Source organism: Labeo rohita, chromosome 24, assembly GCF_022985175.1.
Source record: "Labeo rohita strain BAU-BD-2019 chromosome 24, IGBB_LRoh.1.0, whole genome shotgun sequence".
In the NCBI taxonomy this organism is placed as follows: Eukaryota; Metazoa; Chordata; class Actinopteri; order Cypriniformes; family Cyprinidae; genus Labeo; species Labeo rohita.
The window spans coordinates 4,598,331-4,617,897 of NC_066892.1; the positions used below are offsets into that span (position 1 = coordinate 4,598,331).

The 19,567-nt window shown below is 30.3% G+C and overlaps 3 protein-coding genes across 3 annotated transcripts; 1 reads left to right on the plus strand and 2 right to left on the minus strand.

Moving 5' to 3' along the window:
- Window positions 1-823: 823 nt before the first annotated feature.
- On the minus strand, window positions 824-9,248 carry riok3 (RIO kinase 3 (yeast)). Its single transcript, XM_051098141.1, has 13 exons — window positions 8,956-9,248; window positions 7,318-7,433; window positions 6,870-7,012; window positions 5,609-5,716; window positions 5,406-5,515; window positions 5,174-5,317; window positions 3,852-3,979; window positions 3,570-3,752; window positions 3,297-3,456; window positions 2,408-2,488; window positions 1,757-1,846; window positions 1,565-1,672; window positions 824-1,477 (listed from the first exon to the last, which is right to left on the minus strand). The coding sequence occupies exons 1-13, from the start codon at window positions 8,989-8,991 to the stop codon at window positions 1,367-1,369; spliced, it is 1,518 nt and encodes a 505-aa protein (XP_050954098.1). The 5' UTR covers window positions 8,992-9,248; the 3' UTR covers window positions 824-1,366.
- A 638-nt stretch (window positions 9,249-9,886) lies between these two features.
- Window positions 9,887-15,909, plus strand: LOC127155723 (transmembrane protein 241). Its single transcript, XM_051098147.1, has 15 exons — window positions 9,887-10,038; window positions 10,205-10,251; window positions 10,345-10,422; window positions 10,518-10,599; window positions 10,690-10,767; window positions 10,976-11,001; window positions 11,667-11,718; window positions 11,820-11,868; window positions 11,995-12,040; window positions 12,566-12,601; window positions 12,696-12,730; window positions 12,825-12,894; window positions 12,981-13,074; window positions 13,252-13,322; window positions 13,929-15,909. Exons 1-15 carry the CDS (start codon window positions 9,967-9,969, stop codon window positions 13,984-13,986), a joined length of 894 nt encoding a protein of 297 aa, XP_050954104.1. The 5' UTR covers window positions 9,887-9,966; the 3' UTR covers window positions 13,987-15,909.
- Window positions 15,910-15,913: 4 nt separating this feature from the next.
- On the minus strand, window positions 15,914-18,484 carry LOC127156136 (CDK5 and ABL1 enzyme substrate 1-like). Its single transcript, XM_051098871.1, has 6 exons — window positions 18,461-18,484; window positions 18,219-18,363; window positions 16,975-17,078; window positions 16,603-16,709; window positions 16,314-16,521; window positions 15,914-16,241 (listed from the first exon to the last, which is right to left on the minus strand). Exons 1-6 carry the CDS (start codon window positions 18,482-18,484, stop codon window positions 16,101-16,103), a joined length of 729 nt encoding a protein of 242 aa, XP_050954828.1. The 3' UTR covers window positions 15,914-16,100.
- Between the last annotated feature and the right edge of the window lie 1,083 nt (window positions 18,485-19,567).

The window sequence follows — 19,567 nt, forward strand, 5'->3', positions numbered from 1 at the left end:
CAACTTGTTCCTACAAGCCCCTAAGTCAAGTGTTTTTTCTTTGGAAATAGTCTTGGGGCATATCAGTTTACATGCAGACAAATTAATTACATCCCATGCATCCAAGGCAACATTTTATTCTAAAGTTTTAAATAGGTATATACTACAGTATAGTGTAGTGTAGAATAAGTTTAAGGGTAAAATCCAAATGCATCAGATCTATTGTTTTTAAAACGTCTGACGTGAAGGATGTTACATCTCATGTTGACAGAAGGACGAGTACCGGACGAATCAGCAAAAAATAAAATTCTATTGACGCTCTGATCTGTTTTTGTTTACATGATCTCCAATTGCAGCGCTGGGAATGGGATTCTCCTTCAGGAGATACAGCAAACAAAACAATTTAATGATATAAATTTAAATAAAAGTACAAAAACATAGATGTGAACAACTACTGACTAGTGTTATTTTAGTATTTAGATACTAACAATTTCTGCTCATTTTTGTTGTTTTTCACCCTTAGTTTTTTACACTTATATAGGTTTATTTTTTATTTCAGTTTCAGTTTGAGTTATTTTAGTACATTATGTAAAAAAAAAATAAAAGAACCTTTGCCTCGCAGTTACCTAAGATAAATTAACGTTAAGGTTTTTTAAGGTGAACAAGTGATACAATGCTACATTTCTCCAAATCTGTTCTGATGAATCTTGCATGGCCTGAAGGAAAAATAAAGTTCTAAAGAATTCTCATTTTTGGATGAACTATTCATTTAAACTGTATTTAGTGCTAGCATATTCTCAACTAAAGAACAATCAGGTCAAGAAAGAAGAACTCAAAGCTTGCCTTTCAAGAGTTTATTTTATCTTCACCTGATTTTACAAAAGATCTCAGACCACAATTATACAGCAATAGTCAGTTTAGCAGTAAAATGGTTTCACATAAAACCCCAGGCTGTCATTTTATTTTACGATGAACAGATTGGATCGATATCCAGAGTTCTGCTTATTACTAAAGCTCAAATCAACACAAATTCAGAGCATTCAGAGATCCTCAGAAGATCTTTATTCTCTGCTTGCTCTTATTGTGAAAAGAGACACATTTTAAAACCACACAATTCTATAACATTACATGTGTCTCTATAGTTGCTTTTTTTTTTTTTGGTTTTTGTTTCTGACCATCTTCCAAAACTGTCTGTTAAAAAAATGACAGGTTATGCTTGATGTCTCAAATGACGGCGTGTCACTTTCAACACCGAGCAAACGCGTTAACAGCAGAGGGATGGCGCGAGCGTGTCGCATGGACATGGGCGTTCGTCCCATTCCACAGCTTATTTGTGAACGGAGGGATTTTCTCTCCTTTATTTTTGCAAATGACTGTTGTGCTTGTGTTAATCATCATCAGTGTTTAATTGAGGTGGGCTGTCTTCACTGGTGTCCATGAAGATCTTCTTGCTGGGTTTCTGCACATGATCTTCGTTTCTTTTCTCCAGGGCTTCAATCTGTAAACATATTCAACACAATTGTTTTTTAACAACCAAGTTTTGAAAATGTGTTGGGTCTTTATTATAAACATCTGAAGTCCAGACCTGGGCTAAGAAATCAGCCTCATTATCGCTGGTGATTTGCAGTCCAGACACGGTGTTGAACAGCTCAAATACATTGAGGGCTTCAGTGACACCAGCTTTCTGGAAAAACTGGAAAGAAGAAAATAGCATAATTAATGATCACAACCTTGTTTTAGAGTTCTTTATTGACCAAAAGATACTTTGTACACTTACTGTGGCCACATTCCTGCAGTCCCTGAACAAGAACTCCAGACCGTGAGGGTGAGTGGGCTCTATAGACTGACTCACGTCAATGAACCACACCTTCATGGGAAAAAAGAAACAAATTAATTAATTAATTAATTAATTAATTACCTAATAACTTGAAAGTGTCATGGGGTTAGTAAGATAAAAAAAAAATAAACGTATTCAATAAAGATGCATTAAACTGATCAAAAGAGACAGTAAATTCATTTATCATGCGTCTATTTTAATTATTTTGGACGTTTATTCATTTAAAAAAAAAGTATCTCAGTATCCACAAAAATATGAAGCAGCACAACTCTTTTTAACATTGATAATCATGTTTCTGGAGCAGCAAATCAGTATATCAGAATGATTTCTGAACGATCATGTGACACTGAAGACTGCAGTAATGATGCTGTAAATTCAGCTTTGCATCACAGAAATAAATTACATTTTAAAACATTTTCAAATAGAAATTAGTTATTTTAATTTGTAATAATATATCAAAATTTTTCTGTTTTTATTGCATTTTTAATCAGATAAATGCAGCTCAAGTGAGCATAGGAGACTTGTAAGGATAAGAGACTGTATAAAAATGTGCTACTAATAATGTTTGGACTAATAATGTTTAAAACAAACCTGTCCGTCATGCCAGAGCATGTTGTATTCACTCAAATCCGCATGAACCAGGTTACAGTCTTGATACAGACGCTGCATCATCTGTGAGACGGAAATTAAGGAGTGAATATTAAGAACAAATATTATAAATATCAAAAATATAAGTTCAATTTCACCCCCCCAAATTGAAACAGAAATAAGTCATTATATTGCACATAATTTCTTTAATTGTACTATTAATTAAACAACAATTCAGCATTGTGATAAAATAAAAAAAAAACACAATAATGTTTCTGTTTATTCAAATTAAAGGTGAAAATGGTAGAATTTTCAGAAAAAAAAAAAAAAATCCAGGAAACGTTCCAAAATTTCTGTATTTCCAAATTAAAGTATGCAAAATATAATTTATGACCCTGGACCACAAAACCAGTCTTAAGTAGCACGGGTATATTTGTAGCAATAGGCAAAAATACATTGTATGTGTCAAAATGATCAATCTTTCTTTTATGGCAAAAATCATCAGGATATTATGTAAAGATTATGTTCCATGAAGATATTTTGTATATTTCCTACCATAAATATATCAAAACTAAATTTTTGATTAGCAATATGCATTGCTAAGAACTTCATTTAGACAACTTTAAAGGCAATTTTCTTATTATTTAAATTTTTTGACCCTCAGATTACAGATTTTCAAATAGCTGCATCTCAATCAAATATTGTCCTATCCTAACAAACCAGTTGAAAGCCTATTTATTCAGCTTTCAGCTGATTTAAAAAAAAACCAAAACAAAAAAAATCAACCGTTATCACTGGTTTGTGGTCCATGGTCACATTTCTTATTTTTGTTATCCAATACCCATTTAACAATAGCAAACTCATGATTATTCTAGTTTTTCAGTTCACTCACGTTTAGCACTTGGTAGTATGCTTTCTTCATATCCTCAGAACTCAGAATGGCATCCTTTATTTTTGGTGCAGGAACGTGGTCCTTTCCAATAAATGACATCACGAGGATATGCTTCTTTAAAATCACCACCTCCGGACACGGGATTCCGGCTTTCTTTATTCTACATAAACATTTATGTGCACAAGGATGAAAAAAATGGATTAAACAATATTATGTTGTAGTGTTGTTGTAATGCATTCAATCACAGTCACATGTGTTACACTTGTTTATCACCTGGTGAGGTTGTGCATCTCTTTTTCAGCCCACAGACGGATGATTTTGCGAGGATTCAGCTTGCTGAAGCGGTCTTTGAAGCGGTAGTCGTCTTTGATGTATTTGTCCCGGTTTTTAAACTCATTCAGGGTGGTTTTGAACACCTTGAGGACACACTCTTCAGGAACAATCTTCTCTTCAAAGCTGCACGAGACACATTGATATGAACACTGCTTTATAAATGCACACTTTGCGTCAATTGTAAGACTTTAGTGAGCTGCACACACAATGCAAAGCACGCACCTCCCTCCATTAGCATGGAAAACTACAGACTCTTTTCCTGTGCTGATGCAGCCATTGATGCTCTCCAGTATCCCAGCATTCACCATTTTGTACATGAGCAGTCTGGTCCTGGGGTCCACAGCTTGTTCCTGAGTAAAAAAAGACATTAAATCTACAATCACAACATACACGTGGATACATTTAATTTCTTCTAGTTTGTTGAGTCACAAAACCCATAAAATAAAAAAAATTAAATTACAATTAAATAGAAATAAAACAAAATAAAATAATATAATTTTTTAAAAATTACTAAAATAAAAATCCAATGAAGAGGAAATAAAACAAAATATTTTCTAAATAAAAAAAATAACATTAACTAAAATAAACAAAAAATAAAAATATTATATTATAAAACATTATATTTCTTTGTTGATTCTAAAAATCAAAAATATATAAAGATACAATTAAAACAAAATAATAAAAACATGGGTTGGGTTTTTTTGGGCATGGGTTTGAACCCACATGATAAAATAAACTAAATATAAAACAAAATGTAAAAAAAAATAAAAATAAAAATAAAACAAACTAATTAAAAATGGGTTGGGTCCTTTACATTACATTAAAAAAAAAATCCCTAAAATAAAAATAAACAAGAATAAAAATAAAATTTAAAAAAATGAAAAAAATAAATAATATTTAAAACAGGGGTTGGGCTCTTTACACTTCTTTGAAAGTTTGATGACTATGAAAACCCGTACGATAAAATAAACTAAAATAAAAATAAAACAAAATTTTAAAAAAATGAAATAAAAATAAAACAAACTAATTAAAAAAAGGGTTGGGCCCTTTACATTATATATTTGTTGATTTAAAAATCCCTAAAATAAAAATAAAACAAGAATTGAAATGAAACAAAATGTAAAAAAATTAAATAAAAATAAAAATAAATAATATTTCTAATAATAAGTTTAAAACATGGGTTGGGCTCTTTACATTTCCTCTAAAGTTCGATGACTGAAAACCTGTACGATAAATAAACTAAAACAAAAATAAATAAAAATAACAAATAATAATTTTAGAATAAATAATAAATAACATGTGTTGGGCTCTTTACATTTCTTCTAAAGTTTGATAAGTCTGAAAGCCCCTACAATAAAACAAACAAAATTAAGCTAATAAAATAAAATAAAATTATAAATAAAATATGGGTTGGGTTCTTTTGCATTGCATTTAATTAAGTCGGAAACCCTAAAATAAAATAAAACAAAAAGAAAAGAATGAAAGAAAGAAAGAAAGAAAGAAAGAAAGAATGGGTTGGGCTCCTAAAAGGTAAAACTACTCACAGCAGTAGAGTGCTCCTTCTTCTCATGGAGTCGAGCGCTACGGCGCTGCTCGGTGTGGCAGTGGCGTTTCAGAGCGTTGTACACATGGTTGGAGAGCTTCAGGTCCATGCCGATCCCGTCTCCCACCTGCACTTCAGGAGCAAACTGCGTAGATTCATTCAGAGATCAAGATGATTAGAAGTGTGAGAACAATTCATGATGTAATTTTGAATAAAGCATGAATAAGCCTCACATTGTCCATGCGTGCTGTGTTCTTCCGTCCACAGACGTCCTCATCGTGTTTGGTGGTGATGTTCTTGCCCTTTCCGACAAATCCCTTTTTAGGGGTTGTGGTTGGTTTGTCTGAGTGCCAAATTAAACGCAGTCAGGTAAACAGAAAATATGGACTGCAAAAAACACAAAAATATGATTTAATGTGTAGATAAACAAGCTCACCAGGTCTGTAGGGATCATGGCGAGTGTCTTGCCAATCAACCTCATCTTCAGAGCTGTCGCTGTCCTCGTACGGATGAACCATGCGGTAGTTCTCAAAGGATATGGAAACTGGAAATGAAATTAATATAATTAAAGTCTCTTTTGCTCACCAAGCCTGCATTTATTTGATCCAAAGTACAGTAAAAACAGTACAATTTTGAAATATTTTTACTATTTAAAATAACTGCATTCTATCTGATATGGTTTTAAAATGTAATATATTCCTGTGATCAAAGCTAAATTTTCAATTACTCCAGTCTTCAGTGTCACATGATCCTTCAGAAATCATTCTAATATGCTGAAATTAATACTTTTATTTAGCAAGGATGCTTTAAATTGATCAAAAGTGATGATAAATACATTTATAATGTTACAAAATATTTCTATTTCAGATAAATGCTGTTCTTTTGAACTTTGTTTTCATCAAAGAAACCTGAAAAAGAATACTCAACATAATAATAATAATGATAATTATAATAATAATAATAATGTTTTTGAGCAGAATATTAGAATGATTTCTGAGGAATTATGTGACTGGAATAATGATGTTTAAAATTCAGTTTTAAAATAACAGAGAAAAAATTACATTATAAAAATATATTCAAACAGAAAACAGTTAATAAAGTTAGTAAAAATAATGAAAAACTTTACTGTTTTTGCTGTACTTTGGAGGCTTGGTGAGCAGAAAAGATTTTTTTTTATATATATATTATATTTTATATATATATATATATATATATATATATTTTTTTTTCATTTACATTTTTTGGGATTCTGTTTTTTCCCCCAATTTCTCTGGTGTCATTTAACTTTTTAAAGTACACAAAAAAAAAAAAAAATTTTAGGGTCCTATTAAATTTGCTTTATTTTCCCAACTTGTCCATTTACCATTTTAATGGTTTAATAAATGTTAATAACCACAATGCATGTCTAATCAATTTAATTAAAAAAAAACTAACATTTTAATAATTTATTACATTTTTTCTAATAATGTTTCATTTTATTTCATTAAATATTTATACATATTTATTAGCAAAAACAGTGGTAATGAAATGAAAGAATAAAACAATAACAATTAATCATTTAAAATGAAATAAAAAAAATTTTTTGCAAACAAAGTGCTGCACAACTAAGACTTACTGTTAAAATGAAAACATGAAACATGAAAAATTGTTTAATATATTGAAAGCCCAATACATGAAAACATAATTTCTTGTTTTACCTTTGCTGTCTCCATTAAACTTCCTCTCCTCCCTGCGCAGCTGCGTGTCAAACTCGCGATCAAACTCCATCTGAAGCATCTGGGCCAGAATCAGGTCACTAGACGTGTCTCCTTCAGGATTGCAGGTCAGATCCAGATCGGTACTGAAATAACAGGAGGTAAATGGATAAAAAAGATGTTTTCGTCATCAGAAATTATGACAAACTTTCTTCAAACAACAAGAATACCTCCACTGCTTTATACTAAACTAATGATTTCATAGTCAAACGACCATGTGTTGATAAGATAAACACACAGTGACTGAGTAAAATAAATTTAAATAGACAATAAGAACTAAAAAGGCAAATTTGAAGTTACTATTTCACGTATTACTATTGTTTCCACACATAAAAGTATTTCAGACTAGTAACAGTGTTAATAATTTGATATGTAGGTGTGTGAGACTCACTCTGGGATTTCTGGGAAAGTGTTGCCCTCCTCATGCAGCTGTCGGGCCAGTTGCTCACTCATAACATCAGCCAGAGAGCAGGGAGCTGGAGCCAGGACGGGGGCGCCCCATGGGCTCTGGAAAAATAACACAAAACAGAGATATGAACAACTGATACACTCACTCACCAGAAAGTTAGGCTCTCATTCCAACAATTAACACCATAAGCAGCTGACAAGCAAAATAAAAGTCCTGCCACATGTGCTAAAAATCAAAATTCTGTTATTATTTACTCACCATCATGATTTTTTTTCTTCTGTTGAACGTAAAAGAATATACATTGAGGAATATTGGTAACCAAACAGTTTTGGTTTTTATTACATAAAAATAACAACAACAAAAAAAAAAAAATCAATGAAATAATTCATTGATTTCAATGCTAATGTTCCCATTCCCAGCATTGCCTCACATTAAAACAGTCAAATAAAATGATTTATTAATATAAATAGTACATGAAAAAAGAAATGTTGCCTAACAGGAAAAAAAAAATGTTTTAATGTAATTATTCAAATTGCTAAAACTGAAATAAAAATGAAAAGAGACCAAAAAAAAACAAAAACAAAAAAAAACAAACATAAAAATAAATAAATAAATAAATATCATATTAATGGTTCAATAAAATTGTAATAATCAAAAATAATTTCTAATGAACTATATAAATATATATATATATATATATATATATATTTTTTTTTTTTTTTTTTTTTTCTAATAATTGAACCAAATTAAATGTTTCATTCATTTAATTAATTATTAATAAAGATTTATTTCAAAAACAGTGATAATGAAGTAAAACATTAATTTATGAAAATGTAACAATTGTTTATTTATTGGCAAAGTGCTGGACAACAAAGATTTTTTGTTAAAAATAAAACATGGAAGAAAAATTACTAAATCAACAAAGTTTATTATCATTACATTGAAAAGTACATTCTACTGTACAAAAGTAATATATTTCTGTCACAATTTCAAGTTAAAACGAACTTTTATTTTGGTGGGTTGTCATGAATATATGCAGTTTGAAAGTCCAAAAAGGTTTAAATTTAAATATTAAAAATTCCTAAAACTAGACTATAAATAAATGAAAACAAGGTAAAAAAAAAAATTACAAAAAAATAAATTAAACAATGCATCTTAATGAAAAACTAAGAATGACGAAAGCATAACAAAATGTCTAAAACCTTAAGTTAACACTAAAAACCAGGCTAATTCAAAATCTTACTAAATATTATAATAAGCTATAATAAAACGAAACTAAAATAACACTGGTCTTAAATATTCCAATAATTATTCGACCCATTTAACCCTACAAAATGATGACTCAAGTCCACATGATGAAGTTGACCTCACCTATAAACTTTGCCACCATATTAAACAACTTATATTGTTGTAACTGGGTAAAGTTCATCACTATGTAACTCCATTCAGAGTTTAGAGTTGAGTCATCACATGTAAAGCAGGTTTAGACTCATTACTCACCCTTCTGTCGTATAATGGTTGACAGGCCTTGTTCTAAACCAACTCATATTTGACCACTTCCGTATTTCTTTCCACATATTTCGGCTATAAACGTGACATTAAACTGTTAGAAAATCTCACCTTGGTTTCTTTTGTAGTTACTTCAAGTTGGTCCATGTTGGTTGACAGAAGGTTTAAATTCAGACAGACGAAGAAAGAAACGCTTATAACACTTTATCGCGTAGATTACTAGAGTAAAACTCGTGCAAGGTTCGTTAATATCGCCTTGAATTATATATGTAACAGTACGTATGACTATTTTTAAGCAAAACCGCTAAAACGAGGTTTAAAACGACAAGTTGATTCGTTACCGACAATGTGTCAGATAAAAATAGATGTGAGATACAACCTACAACGGTTGGTGGGACAACCCCTATGACGTCACGACACGGGCTTTCAAAATAAAAGTCAAATACGAACAAATAGAAGTTATAGAAATTATTTTATAGTGACTGGGATCTCCAAAAACAGTCAAAGCGTTCTCTTTTACAATTATAGCTGTAATATAATTAATGTGTAAACTGATCAAGTTTATTATTTTACAAAGCGAATTATTTATTTTACAAATTATTATTTTACAAAGTTTATTATTTAACAAAAGCGTTTTTTTTGTTATTATTTATTTCTTTATCCTTTTTTGAAATTGATTGCTTTAAAAATAAACTTAAAATTATTATTTAATTTAGCATATAAATGGTTATAATTAAAATATTACATTATGCGTTTATATTATACGTTTTGCTTATTTTTGTTTTAATTCAGTGTATATTAATAATTTTATTTTATTTATATCGTCGTAAATATGTTTTAAAAAATCATTTTGTATATATATTTTGTATATATTTCTATAATAAATTGTATAATTATATAATATATAAATAATTATATAATATATATATTTTGTATGTATATAATTATAATTTTTTGTTGCTCTGTACGAGCTGATTTATTGAGGCTTTTATTGGTTAAAAATGTGCGTCGTGTCACAGTAGGCGTGGCCTAGGAACAGAGGAAGTACAGATAAGATGTCAAAAGATTAAAGAAGAGTATTAGAGGAGCTGTGCAACCAAAGTTACTGATGCATCCAATCCAATGAATATTGCTCGAGTGATACTTGCTCTAGTTTTCTGCACCTTTTTCACAGCATCCTATTTCACAAATAAGGTAAACTAACTTACTGTACTTGTACTTGTACTTGTGCATAAGTATGTTTCTACTATTGGTTTTGTATTGCATGTACAATAATGCATTTTCTAAAAAACGTTGTTTTGTAGCTGTTTGTCCTTGATTGTTAAATTCTAGTAATGCTGACAGGCTTTTTGCTTTACAGTATGTCCTGTCTATCTTAAAGTTTACATTTCCAACCATTTTTCAGGGGTAAGTATTTATCACTCGTTTATGTTTGAAGTTCAGTTTCTCATTTACATGATATTTCAATATTTTTGGTTATCATTAATTGACTTTCTTCAGTTGGCAGACCTCCACTGGGGCTCTATTGCTGCTGGTTACATGGAAACTTGGTTTGGTTGAAATCAATGGCTTCTCCAGGTAACCAAATATGCATTTATATAAAACATAATACATTTTAATATGTATTATTACGATCTGTTCATTAATGCACTCTTGCCATGTTTGTTATTTAGATCTGCGGCTTTTTCCCAGCTTCCTGGGTCCTTCTTGTTTATTGGAAACATTTATGCAGGGTCCAAAGCACTGTCACTTTTGGTAAGTACCAAAAACTTAAGTGTGTTTCCTGTGCTTGGACTGATTGTTCAACCTTGTGTTTGCTTATGTTGAAATATGTCTGTCTTTTAGCCCATTCCTTTTTTCTTCGTGTTACAAAATGTCTCCGAAGTCTTTGCTTTTTTCATCGTAACTGTAACACACAGAGAGGTGAGTCTGATTTCACTTGCTATTCTGTGGGAATAAACTAAAAACTATTTATTTGCATGTTTTCTTCCTTAAAAATGTATTTAGTAGGATTAGAAACCATAAAAACAGTTTGTTTGCATAATATTCTTATACTATTTCAGCTATCATAATTATATCTCAATGGCAGTCATTTCACCATTCTAATTTTATTTATATTTACATTATTTAGAAACCGCCATGGATGAAATTATTGAGGTATGTTTCTTTCAGCAAGATGACTTGATGTCCAAAATGACTTGAAAAGAGTTAGTTTATGCCCTTAAATGCTTTTTATGTTTAAAAATGATTTTCGTCCTCAGTATTTTACTAGATATTTTACTGAAAAAAAAAACAAAATCTTGTTTCATAGTAGAAATAGTCATTTTATATATATATATATATATATATATATATATATAATATATGTGTGTGTGTGTGTGTGTGTGTGTGTGTGTATATATATACACTGTTTTCTGAAAAAAAAAGGTTTAAATGTATATTAAGTTGAATAAATAAATAAATAAAGTTTATTTTATGCTTAAATCAAGAAAAAATGTCTGCTAATAGGGTACGAAATTAAGCTGTCAATCATTAAAGAAAGAAGTTTAAATTACAATTATTTTTCTTGCTCCATTAGCAGATATTTTCCCTTGTTTTAACCATAAAGTCATTTAATTTTGGTACGTTTTTCAGAAAAATGCACGAATCAAAAAATGTTTAGATATTTGCACTAGAAAAAAATACAAATTTTTTTTTGCAATGATATTAATTGGGATTCTTAAACAAATATTGTATTAAAAACACTTAAAGATATTTTTAATAATAATATTTATATTAATATTTATATTATTTACATAATAATAAAATAATTTTCTTTATAGTGTGTGTATGTTGCTGGGATCTGCCACCAGCCTTATGTTATACAATCCACGGGTAAGTTCACTGATTTTCTGTATCAATATTTATGTTTCCTCTAACAATAAAAATCCCCATTTCATGTGTCCTCTTATGGTTATATATTTGTCATCTGTCAGTTTGGTCCCAGTGGCTACACATGGGCGTCCATCCATCTGTTTTGTGTTGGTGAGTGTGAATTTATTTGTTGTGGGGCTCAGAATTAAATGTTCAGAGACAAACTTTAAATTTGGCCACATGAAAGTGTGCATTTTACCTGTGTGTGTTTTTAATCTGGTCTCTTTTCTAATTTAGGCGCATATAAAGTATTCCAGAAGAACACAAAGACAAACCTCCTGAGGTGGTTTCATGTTTTATATACATTATCCTTTAAAAGTTTGACTTTGAATTTAGGCTGTTTTTAATTAGTCAAAAATACAATAAAATCAATAATATTGTGAAATATTATTCCAATGTAAAATAACCAATTTCTGTCTGAATATATTGTAACGTGTAATTTATTTTTGTGACACAATACTGAATTTTCAGCTTCATTACTTCAGTCTTTAGTGTCACATGATCCTTTAGTAATCATTCTAATATGCTGCTTTTCTGCTTAAGAAACATTTATGATTATTATCAATGTGGAAAACAGTTTTGTGGATTGTGATATTTTGTATACTTAATATTTATACTTTATAAAAATCTTTAATGTCACTTTTGACATCTTTACTAAACAGAGCATTCATTTCTTTAAAAAAAAACATACTGAGCCTAAACTTTTAGACGTTGTGTATGTGTATTGTTATTTCTTATATTGTAAGTAGATGCTCATAATATGAAAAAGTCTCATAATAAATGTCCTTTACAATGTTTAATATTACAGTGATCTTGAAGAGCAGTTCATCAACTATGTGACCAGGTAAACTTAATGTCATCCTATATATGCACCCTCAGAGATATAGTATATTGCATATAATTTTTCAACCCAAGTTAATTTTACACTCCTTTTTTAGTTCATTGTTACTTGCCTCTCTTGCATACACAACAGGTAATAAAATGCATTTTATGTTACCATGCTATTTTTCTCTACAGCTTTTAATTTTCTATATTAATAATCATTTTTACACATGCACTTGTCCTAGGTGATCTATCCGGTGCCTTAGATTTCCCTCTCCTGACTACATACAGTTTCCATACTGGCTGCTTGGGCAGGTGAGACAAACATTCAGTGGAAATCATAAACATAATGCATGAAAGCTAGCATGATTTAATGGACATTTACAAATTTCATTTCATAGTGCCATATTCAGCTTTTGTTTGATGTTGGCAACCGTGAAATTGAAGGGCAGTCTGTCTCAGGAGCACTGTGGCATCTGGTTCTTCCTGGCCAAGGTGAGACAGAGCTCTGAAAAGTATATTTTCAACCACAATTATCCTTTGTTGAGTGTCTCTATTTATCTAGTGTGTCCAGTCAGAACTGTTAGAGCGAAAAGGCAGGTTTCACATCGCTTGCAATAAAAATGTAAATATAAACAGTGCAATGATTCTCTGTTCTCTCCTTGCATGCAGATACTGGCATCAGGTCTTTCCCTTTTCCTTTCCACATTCAACACTGTGCTCAGCCCCATGACTTTGTGCTGGTGAGTACAGAACAGTTCATCCTAAAATTTTAAAGGGATAGTTCACCCAAAAATGAAAATTCTGTTATTAAGTACTTACCCTCATCAAACACAAATTCAGATATTTTTGATGAAATCGGAGAGCTTTCTGACCCTCTGAAATTGTAGAATCAAGTTACGGGACTGTTACAGCTGATCTGAGGTAAGATGCCCATGTCAATCAACTATTGTGGGAGCGGCCTCTGTCGGTCTGAGAACGGCTCGATTTCAAAAAGGAGATATTATTTTTACAGATTAATTAAAAAACACTGCATGGATTTTTATCATTATAGGGTAGATTTGTACATACACTGCCAACACACATTAATGTATAAACAACATGAAAAAGTGAAGTTTGCATCCGATGACCCCTTTAGTGCAGGGTCAGAAAGCTCTTGGATGTCATCAAAAATATCTTAATTTGTGTTGTGAAAATGAACGAAAGTCTTACGGGTTTGGAACAAGTAATTAATGACAGAATTTTTATTTTTGGGTGAACTATCCCTTTAAGACTAAGGTATCTATTAACTTACAGAATGAAGTGAAATATTAAACTAAATGTTGTATTGTTTTTGTTTCTCTCATAAGCATCATCCTGAACTATGCCGGAGAGGCCTTGTTTGTGTATTCAGACAGAGTTAAATAAGTTAAATAAGGCCGGTGCCTTTGAAGATTTTCCAAATAAGTCACTTCAGCTCTTTATAGGAGTTTTATAAATTGACCAAAGCGAATTGCCTCAATGAGATTAATTTCACCTTGCAACACCCAAAACTCTTTTTTTATTTTTTGTTGTTTTTGTTTTTTTTGCTTTTTTTTGAGTTACATATGGAAGCTTGTTTCTGCCACAAGATAAAAAAATAAATAAACTATTGCTGCTATTTTTACCTTTTTTAAAATCTCACAATTCTGACTTTTTTCTTGCAATTCTGTTAAAAACTTGAAAATTTGAGAAAAAAGTTGTGAAATTTTGAGAATTGAATTGAATTGAATTGAATTGAATTTTGAATTTTAACTTGCAGTTACAGGTACAAACTTGCAATTTTGATAAGAAAAGTTTAAATTGTGAGTTAAAAAGTCACACTTACACTATCAGTCAAACGTTTTTGGACAGTAAGTCACTTCTGCTCACCAAGCCTGCATTTATTTGATTAAAAGTACAGCAAAAACAGCACCCCAACCCCCTTAAAAATGCTGATCTTTGGATCTTTCTATTCATGAAAGAATCCTGAAAAAATGTACTCAACTGTTTTAAATATTGATAATAATAATAGTAATAATAATAAAAATAAAAATGTTTTATAAAAATAAAATGTTTCTTGAACAGCAAATCAGCATATTAAAATGATTTCTGAAGGATCATGTGACACTGAAGACTGGAGTAATGATGCTGAAAATTCAGCTTTGAAATCACAGCAATAAATTACATTTTAAAATATATTCAAATAGAAAACAGTTGTTTTAAATAGTAAAAATATTTCAAAATTGTACTGTTTTTGCTGTACTTTGGATCAAATAAATGGTGAGCAGAAGAGACTTTTTTTAAAAACATTAAACTTCTGACTGGTTGTGTATGTGTACCTTTTTTATTATGTGGCTAAAATAAAAAAATTGCTAAATGTAGGTCAGAATAAAAAAATATTGTCAAAATTGTGAGATGTAAACTCAAAATTGAGAAAAATTCTGTCAGAAAGTTTGTATCTTTTTGGAATTGCAAGAAAAAAGTTAGAATTGTGAGATACAAACTCTGCAAAAAAAAAGTCTGAATTGTGGGATAAATTGTCTTTTTTATTTCTTATTCTGTGGTGGAAACGTGCTTCCATAGTTACTTGTTAAACCAGGGATAGCAGAAAAAAACAGATGTTTACTATAATTCCTTTAGTCCTATGTTTTAATATGGCCAGTTTATTCTAGTCACTTGATGTAGATCTTTGTTTTGCACTTATTACACATTTTTCACCAGCAACATTTGTATTTGCTATTAGTATTTGACCTTTGCACATCACTGTCCTGCAGTGTTTGCTTTTAAGAGTCCTGGATCATATCCTGAATACTGTCACACCTTACATCAGCACTCTGTACGAGAAGCATTTAGATACAATGGGAAAACACCAATACATAAACCCCCTGTAGATGATTTTTGACATAATGGCAGTCACCATAAACATGTTAGTGTTATTAGTCAAATATATTTGTTGTCCATGTTAACATTATAATTATTGCAGGTTGGTTGACGGTTATAATATTTTTAAGGGTATCTGGGGTTTTCAAATATAGAAAGAACTCCCAAAATGTTCAGAAAGTTTAAAATGATTGACATTTACTGTATTTTGGAGCAACATTGTATTATACTGTATTTCTAAAGCTTCTATTATGAAATTGACCCATGTATTATGTTCTATTATAAAATACCTTTTAGTATTTTAAGCCAGTTTTTGCAATACTAAATAAAAGAATTTCATTGACCATCTCTGTGTTTTCTTATTTTTATGCTGAAAAAAAAATCAAATCACAGAACACAGAAGCAATATTACATACCTTTATTTAATCTTGGTGTGTAGCTTGCAAAACAAACAGTGCATCTAAATAGGGCTGTCACAAACTATTATTTTGGTAATAGAGTAATCTGTTGAAAATTCTGACGAGTAATAGTGTATATATATATGAAAGCCATCGAGGAATCGTTGCAGCCCTAATGTTACATCTAAATACTGAAAACCAGTAATGTTGGTACGGGTTTTGAGGAACTAGTCTGGTCTGGTTTTAGGTGGTCTGACAGAGGCGTCTGTAATGCGGTAAGATCTCGCGCTGTGGAAGATGCAGTTTAAACTCGAGCGCCACCAGCACCGGAAACTCCAGCGATAACAGTTCCCTCCGATTCAGCCGCAGTCGCTCCTCCAGTCTCTGAGTGAGAATTGATTAAGATATTATTGAATTTGAAATCAGGGAGAAGATATTAATAGAGCTATTACTTACATCTATGAGGTGTTTGACCTCTGGCCTCTTGAGGTCGTTGCTTATTTTGGCGGCGAGAAGGATGCAAGCTCCGGCGCAGAGTTTACGATTCTGCTTGTCGAGTTTACCATGCAGGGCAAGCTTTTCAAAATAAACGTACGCCATTGCAATCGTCGGTTCTTCGTACCCACAATCCTCCTGGGCCAGTTTACGGATCTCTCTTTTCAGACTTGAGAATGTCACAGTATAATAAATTAACAAATGCAATTAGATGTTAACATTTTTAAACTGTGTAACTGGAAGCTGGTACCTTCTGATTTTGCTGAGGGTCAGTTGAACATGTGGAAACTTTTCGCTGAATGTTTCATTCATGTCTTTCTTCAGGTCGGACGGTTTGACATATTCAATGACCGTTGTCTGAAAAAATCAACACATCTCTAGGAAGCAAAATGCTAAAAAATTTGAACAGTTTTAAATGCTGCATTACATCCGTGAGGTGCAGAAGAGAGTTTTTGAGGCAAAGATCATTTTCGTGAACTTTTTTTATTGCAATGATCCAGTTCTTCCCTCATAAGCAGCATTAGTATATTCACTTAGGCAAATGTGAAATGATCGTAAAATGTTGCAATAATAATAATAACAAATGATAAGCTTCAAATGCATCAACTGATTTTGTACTCACCATATAAGATGGAAAGACAAGCACTCGTTTATGTTTCCCACAAGGCCACTGTGGATCATCCAGGAGATTCGGGTCATAGTCATCAATGTTTTTCCCTTTGAAACCTGTATATTAAAATATATATATATATATATATATATTTTAAACAACACTATATGTAAGGTATATATATATATATGTGGGTGTGGGTGTGTGTCAAAAGAGGAAAAAAAATCCAGGACCAAAAAATAAATAAAAACAAACAAAAAAATGAATGAATGAATGAATACAGGGAATGCTGGAAATAATAATAATTTTAAAAAGATTAAAAGAGAACAAATATTCTTGGACAGGAAAAAAAGAATCTAAATTGATGTAGAGAGCTTAGTATTATTTATAAATATATAATTTTTTAACTTTAATTTTTTAATCTCTTTAACAGTTGACAAAAAAGTAAGTAAATAAGTATAAATAAAAAAATAATAAATAAATATGAGAATTCTGGAAGTGTTTAAAAAAATTTAAAGAAAAAAAATCCAGGACAGAAATAAATAAATAAATAAATAAATACATTTAAATCACAGCTTAGTTTTACTTATAAATCTATTCATTTTTTTATTTATTAACAGCTTGTACAATTGTCAAATAATTTTAGAACAAAACTGGTCAATTATTTTTATCCTAAATTGAAATGTCATTCAAAAATAATAAATAAATAAATAAATAAGTGTGTGTTGAAAGAAAGAGAAAAAAATCCAGGACCAATAAAATAAATAAATAAAATACAAACAAAAAATTTATGAATACAGGGAAATAATAACAATTTCAAAAGACAGAAAAAATATTCTTAGACAGAAAAAAATATAATTTTAAAGGGAAATTTTTCCATCCTAAATTGACATGCAGCTTAGTATTATTTATAAGTCTTATTTATAAGTATTATTATTATTTTTTAACAATTGAGAAACAAGTAAATAATAAATGTAAAAAAAAAAAAAAAATTAAAAAGAAAAAAAAAATCCAGGACATAAAAATGTAAATTAATGTGTTGCTTAGTTTTACTTAAATCTACTCATTTTTAATTTATGAACTGCTTTTATAATTGTCAAATAATTTTAGAATTTAAAACATCTTTGTAAAATCTTGTAAATTCTTTTTTATCCTAAATTGAAATTAATTCAAAAACACTAAATCAATAAATATTCACTCATAACAAGACAGTCTGGTAAATCTGAAATGTGAACATGTAGCTCTTCCTCACTGACCTTTCTTTATGGCCGTCTGAATGAGGATGTTACATACTGGACTCAAAACACACTGTGACCCAGAATGCTGCTTGAAAACATCATCACTGCCACTGCTGCCACTCAAGGCATTAGTGTGAGACAGAAGATTTGTGTACGACACTGTCTGATGGTTCAGAAACAAAATATTGGTTATGAAACCTCAATATTACATTATAGATATTACATATTAGAATAGATCAAATACGTCATACTCACCTTACCCTTGGCTCCAGGTTCAACAGCATCAACACCAATCACTGTGTCTCCAGTCGCTCCACTGAAGCTCTTCTGATGGCCGCAGTCTAACCTTTGCTCACTGTAGACAACAGATGAGTGTGAGATCTATAGGTCTATATTCAAAATCTAAAGTAGACAGAGCAGGACTCACTTGATCTGACTGAAGTCTCGATAGGGCAGGACAGAAAACATCCCGTATAGAGCTCTTCTAGCACTGATTAAAACTATCCTACAAGAACATAAACGTTAGACACAGTTTATTATATTTTTAAGACTGACACCATTTCATGAATGCATTTTTTCTTTTATCACCATTTAAACTTCCCATTGAGCACAGTTAAATCTAAATTAGTCTATCTAGTTTTTATCTAGAGTGTTTGTGTAGAAACATTGTCAAAGACATGTGCTGCTCTCAGAAGAGCCTCTTAATCCTGCTGTATGTGTCATTTGTCATTTCAGTCCAATGACGCAGATCTTAATAAATACTGCAGAATAATTTTGAATAGAAGTGCAGTTATACTCAAATGATTGTTATGCTTTAGATCATATTTAATAATTATTTCAGCTGTCATTTTAATATTAGATATAGTTTTATTTATTTATTTATCTATATATTTTTATATATAGAAGTTGTAATATTATTACATGGACCTGAGCTAACATGGACTATGAACAGTTGTATTTTTATTATCTAATGTTAACAAATATTACTAAATATATTGTAATAAATGTGTTGCTCATTTTTAGTTGGGTTGCATCAGTGTTAATTAATAGGACCCAGCATTATTTTAGTATCATTATAATACTATTATAGGTTTTATTTTTTATTTAGGTTTAATTTTTTGTTAACGTTTTAACCTTTTTATTTCTTTGTATTTTTTATTTATTTTTATTTTTAATTCACAGTAAATGAAAATGAGAAATATTTCCTTGGCAACTAGCTGGAATAAAATAAGTATAACTTTTTTTCAATATTTTATCAGTTAACATTATTTTAATTCAACTAACAAAATGTATTTTTATGGTATACTTATAATTTTATTTAACTATAATAAGCCTGGTTATATTATTGGTTATTTGGTTATCAGTGA

Excerpts from the sequence above, each read along its gene's own strand:
- LOC127156136 (XM_051098871.1), bottom strand. The coding sequence starts at position 18,484 with ATGCTGTTGAACCTGGAGCCAAGG. Across the intron at positions 16,710-16,974 it reads TTGTCTTTCCATCTTATATG|ACAACGGTCATTGAATATGT; the intron begins GTGAGTACAAAA and ends TGATTTTTTCAG. Across the intron at positions 16,522-16,602 it reads ACCCTCAGCAAAATCAGAAG|TCTGAAAAGAGAGATCCGTA; the intron begins GTACCAGCTTCC and ends GACATTCTCAAG.
- riok3 (XM_051098141.1), bottom strand. The coding sequence starts at position 8,991 with ATGGACCAACTTGAAGTAACTACAAAAGAAACCAAG. Across the intron at positions 3,753-3,851 it reads TTCCATGCTAATGGAGGGAG|CTTTGAAGAGAAGATTGTTC; the intron begins GTGCGTGCTTTG and ends TGTCTCGTGCAG. Across the intron at positions 1,478-1,564 it reads AGGCTGATTTCTTAGCCCAG|ATTGAAGCCCTGGAGAAAAG; the intron begins GTCTGGACTTCA and ends ATATGTTTACAG.
- LOC127155723 (XM_051098147.1), top strand. The coding sequence starts at position 9,967 with ATGAATATTGCTCGAGTGATACTTGCTCTAGTTTTCTGCACCTTTTTC. Across the intron at positions 10,252-10,344 it reads TTTCCAACCATTTTTCAGGG|TTGGCAGACCTCCACTGGGG; the intron begins GTAAGTATTTAT and ends GACTTTCTTCAG. Across the intron at positions 10,600-10,689 it reads CCAAAGCACTGTCACTTTTG|CCCATTCCTTTTTTCTTCGT; the intron begins GTAAGTACCAAA and ends TCTGTCTTTTAG.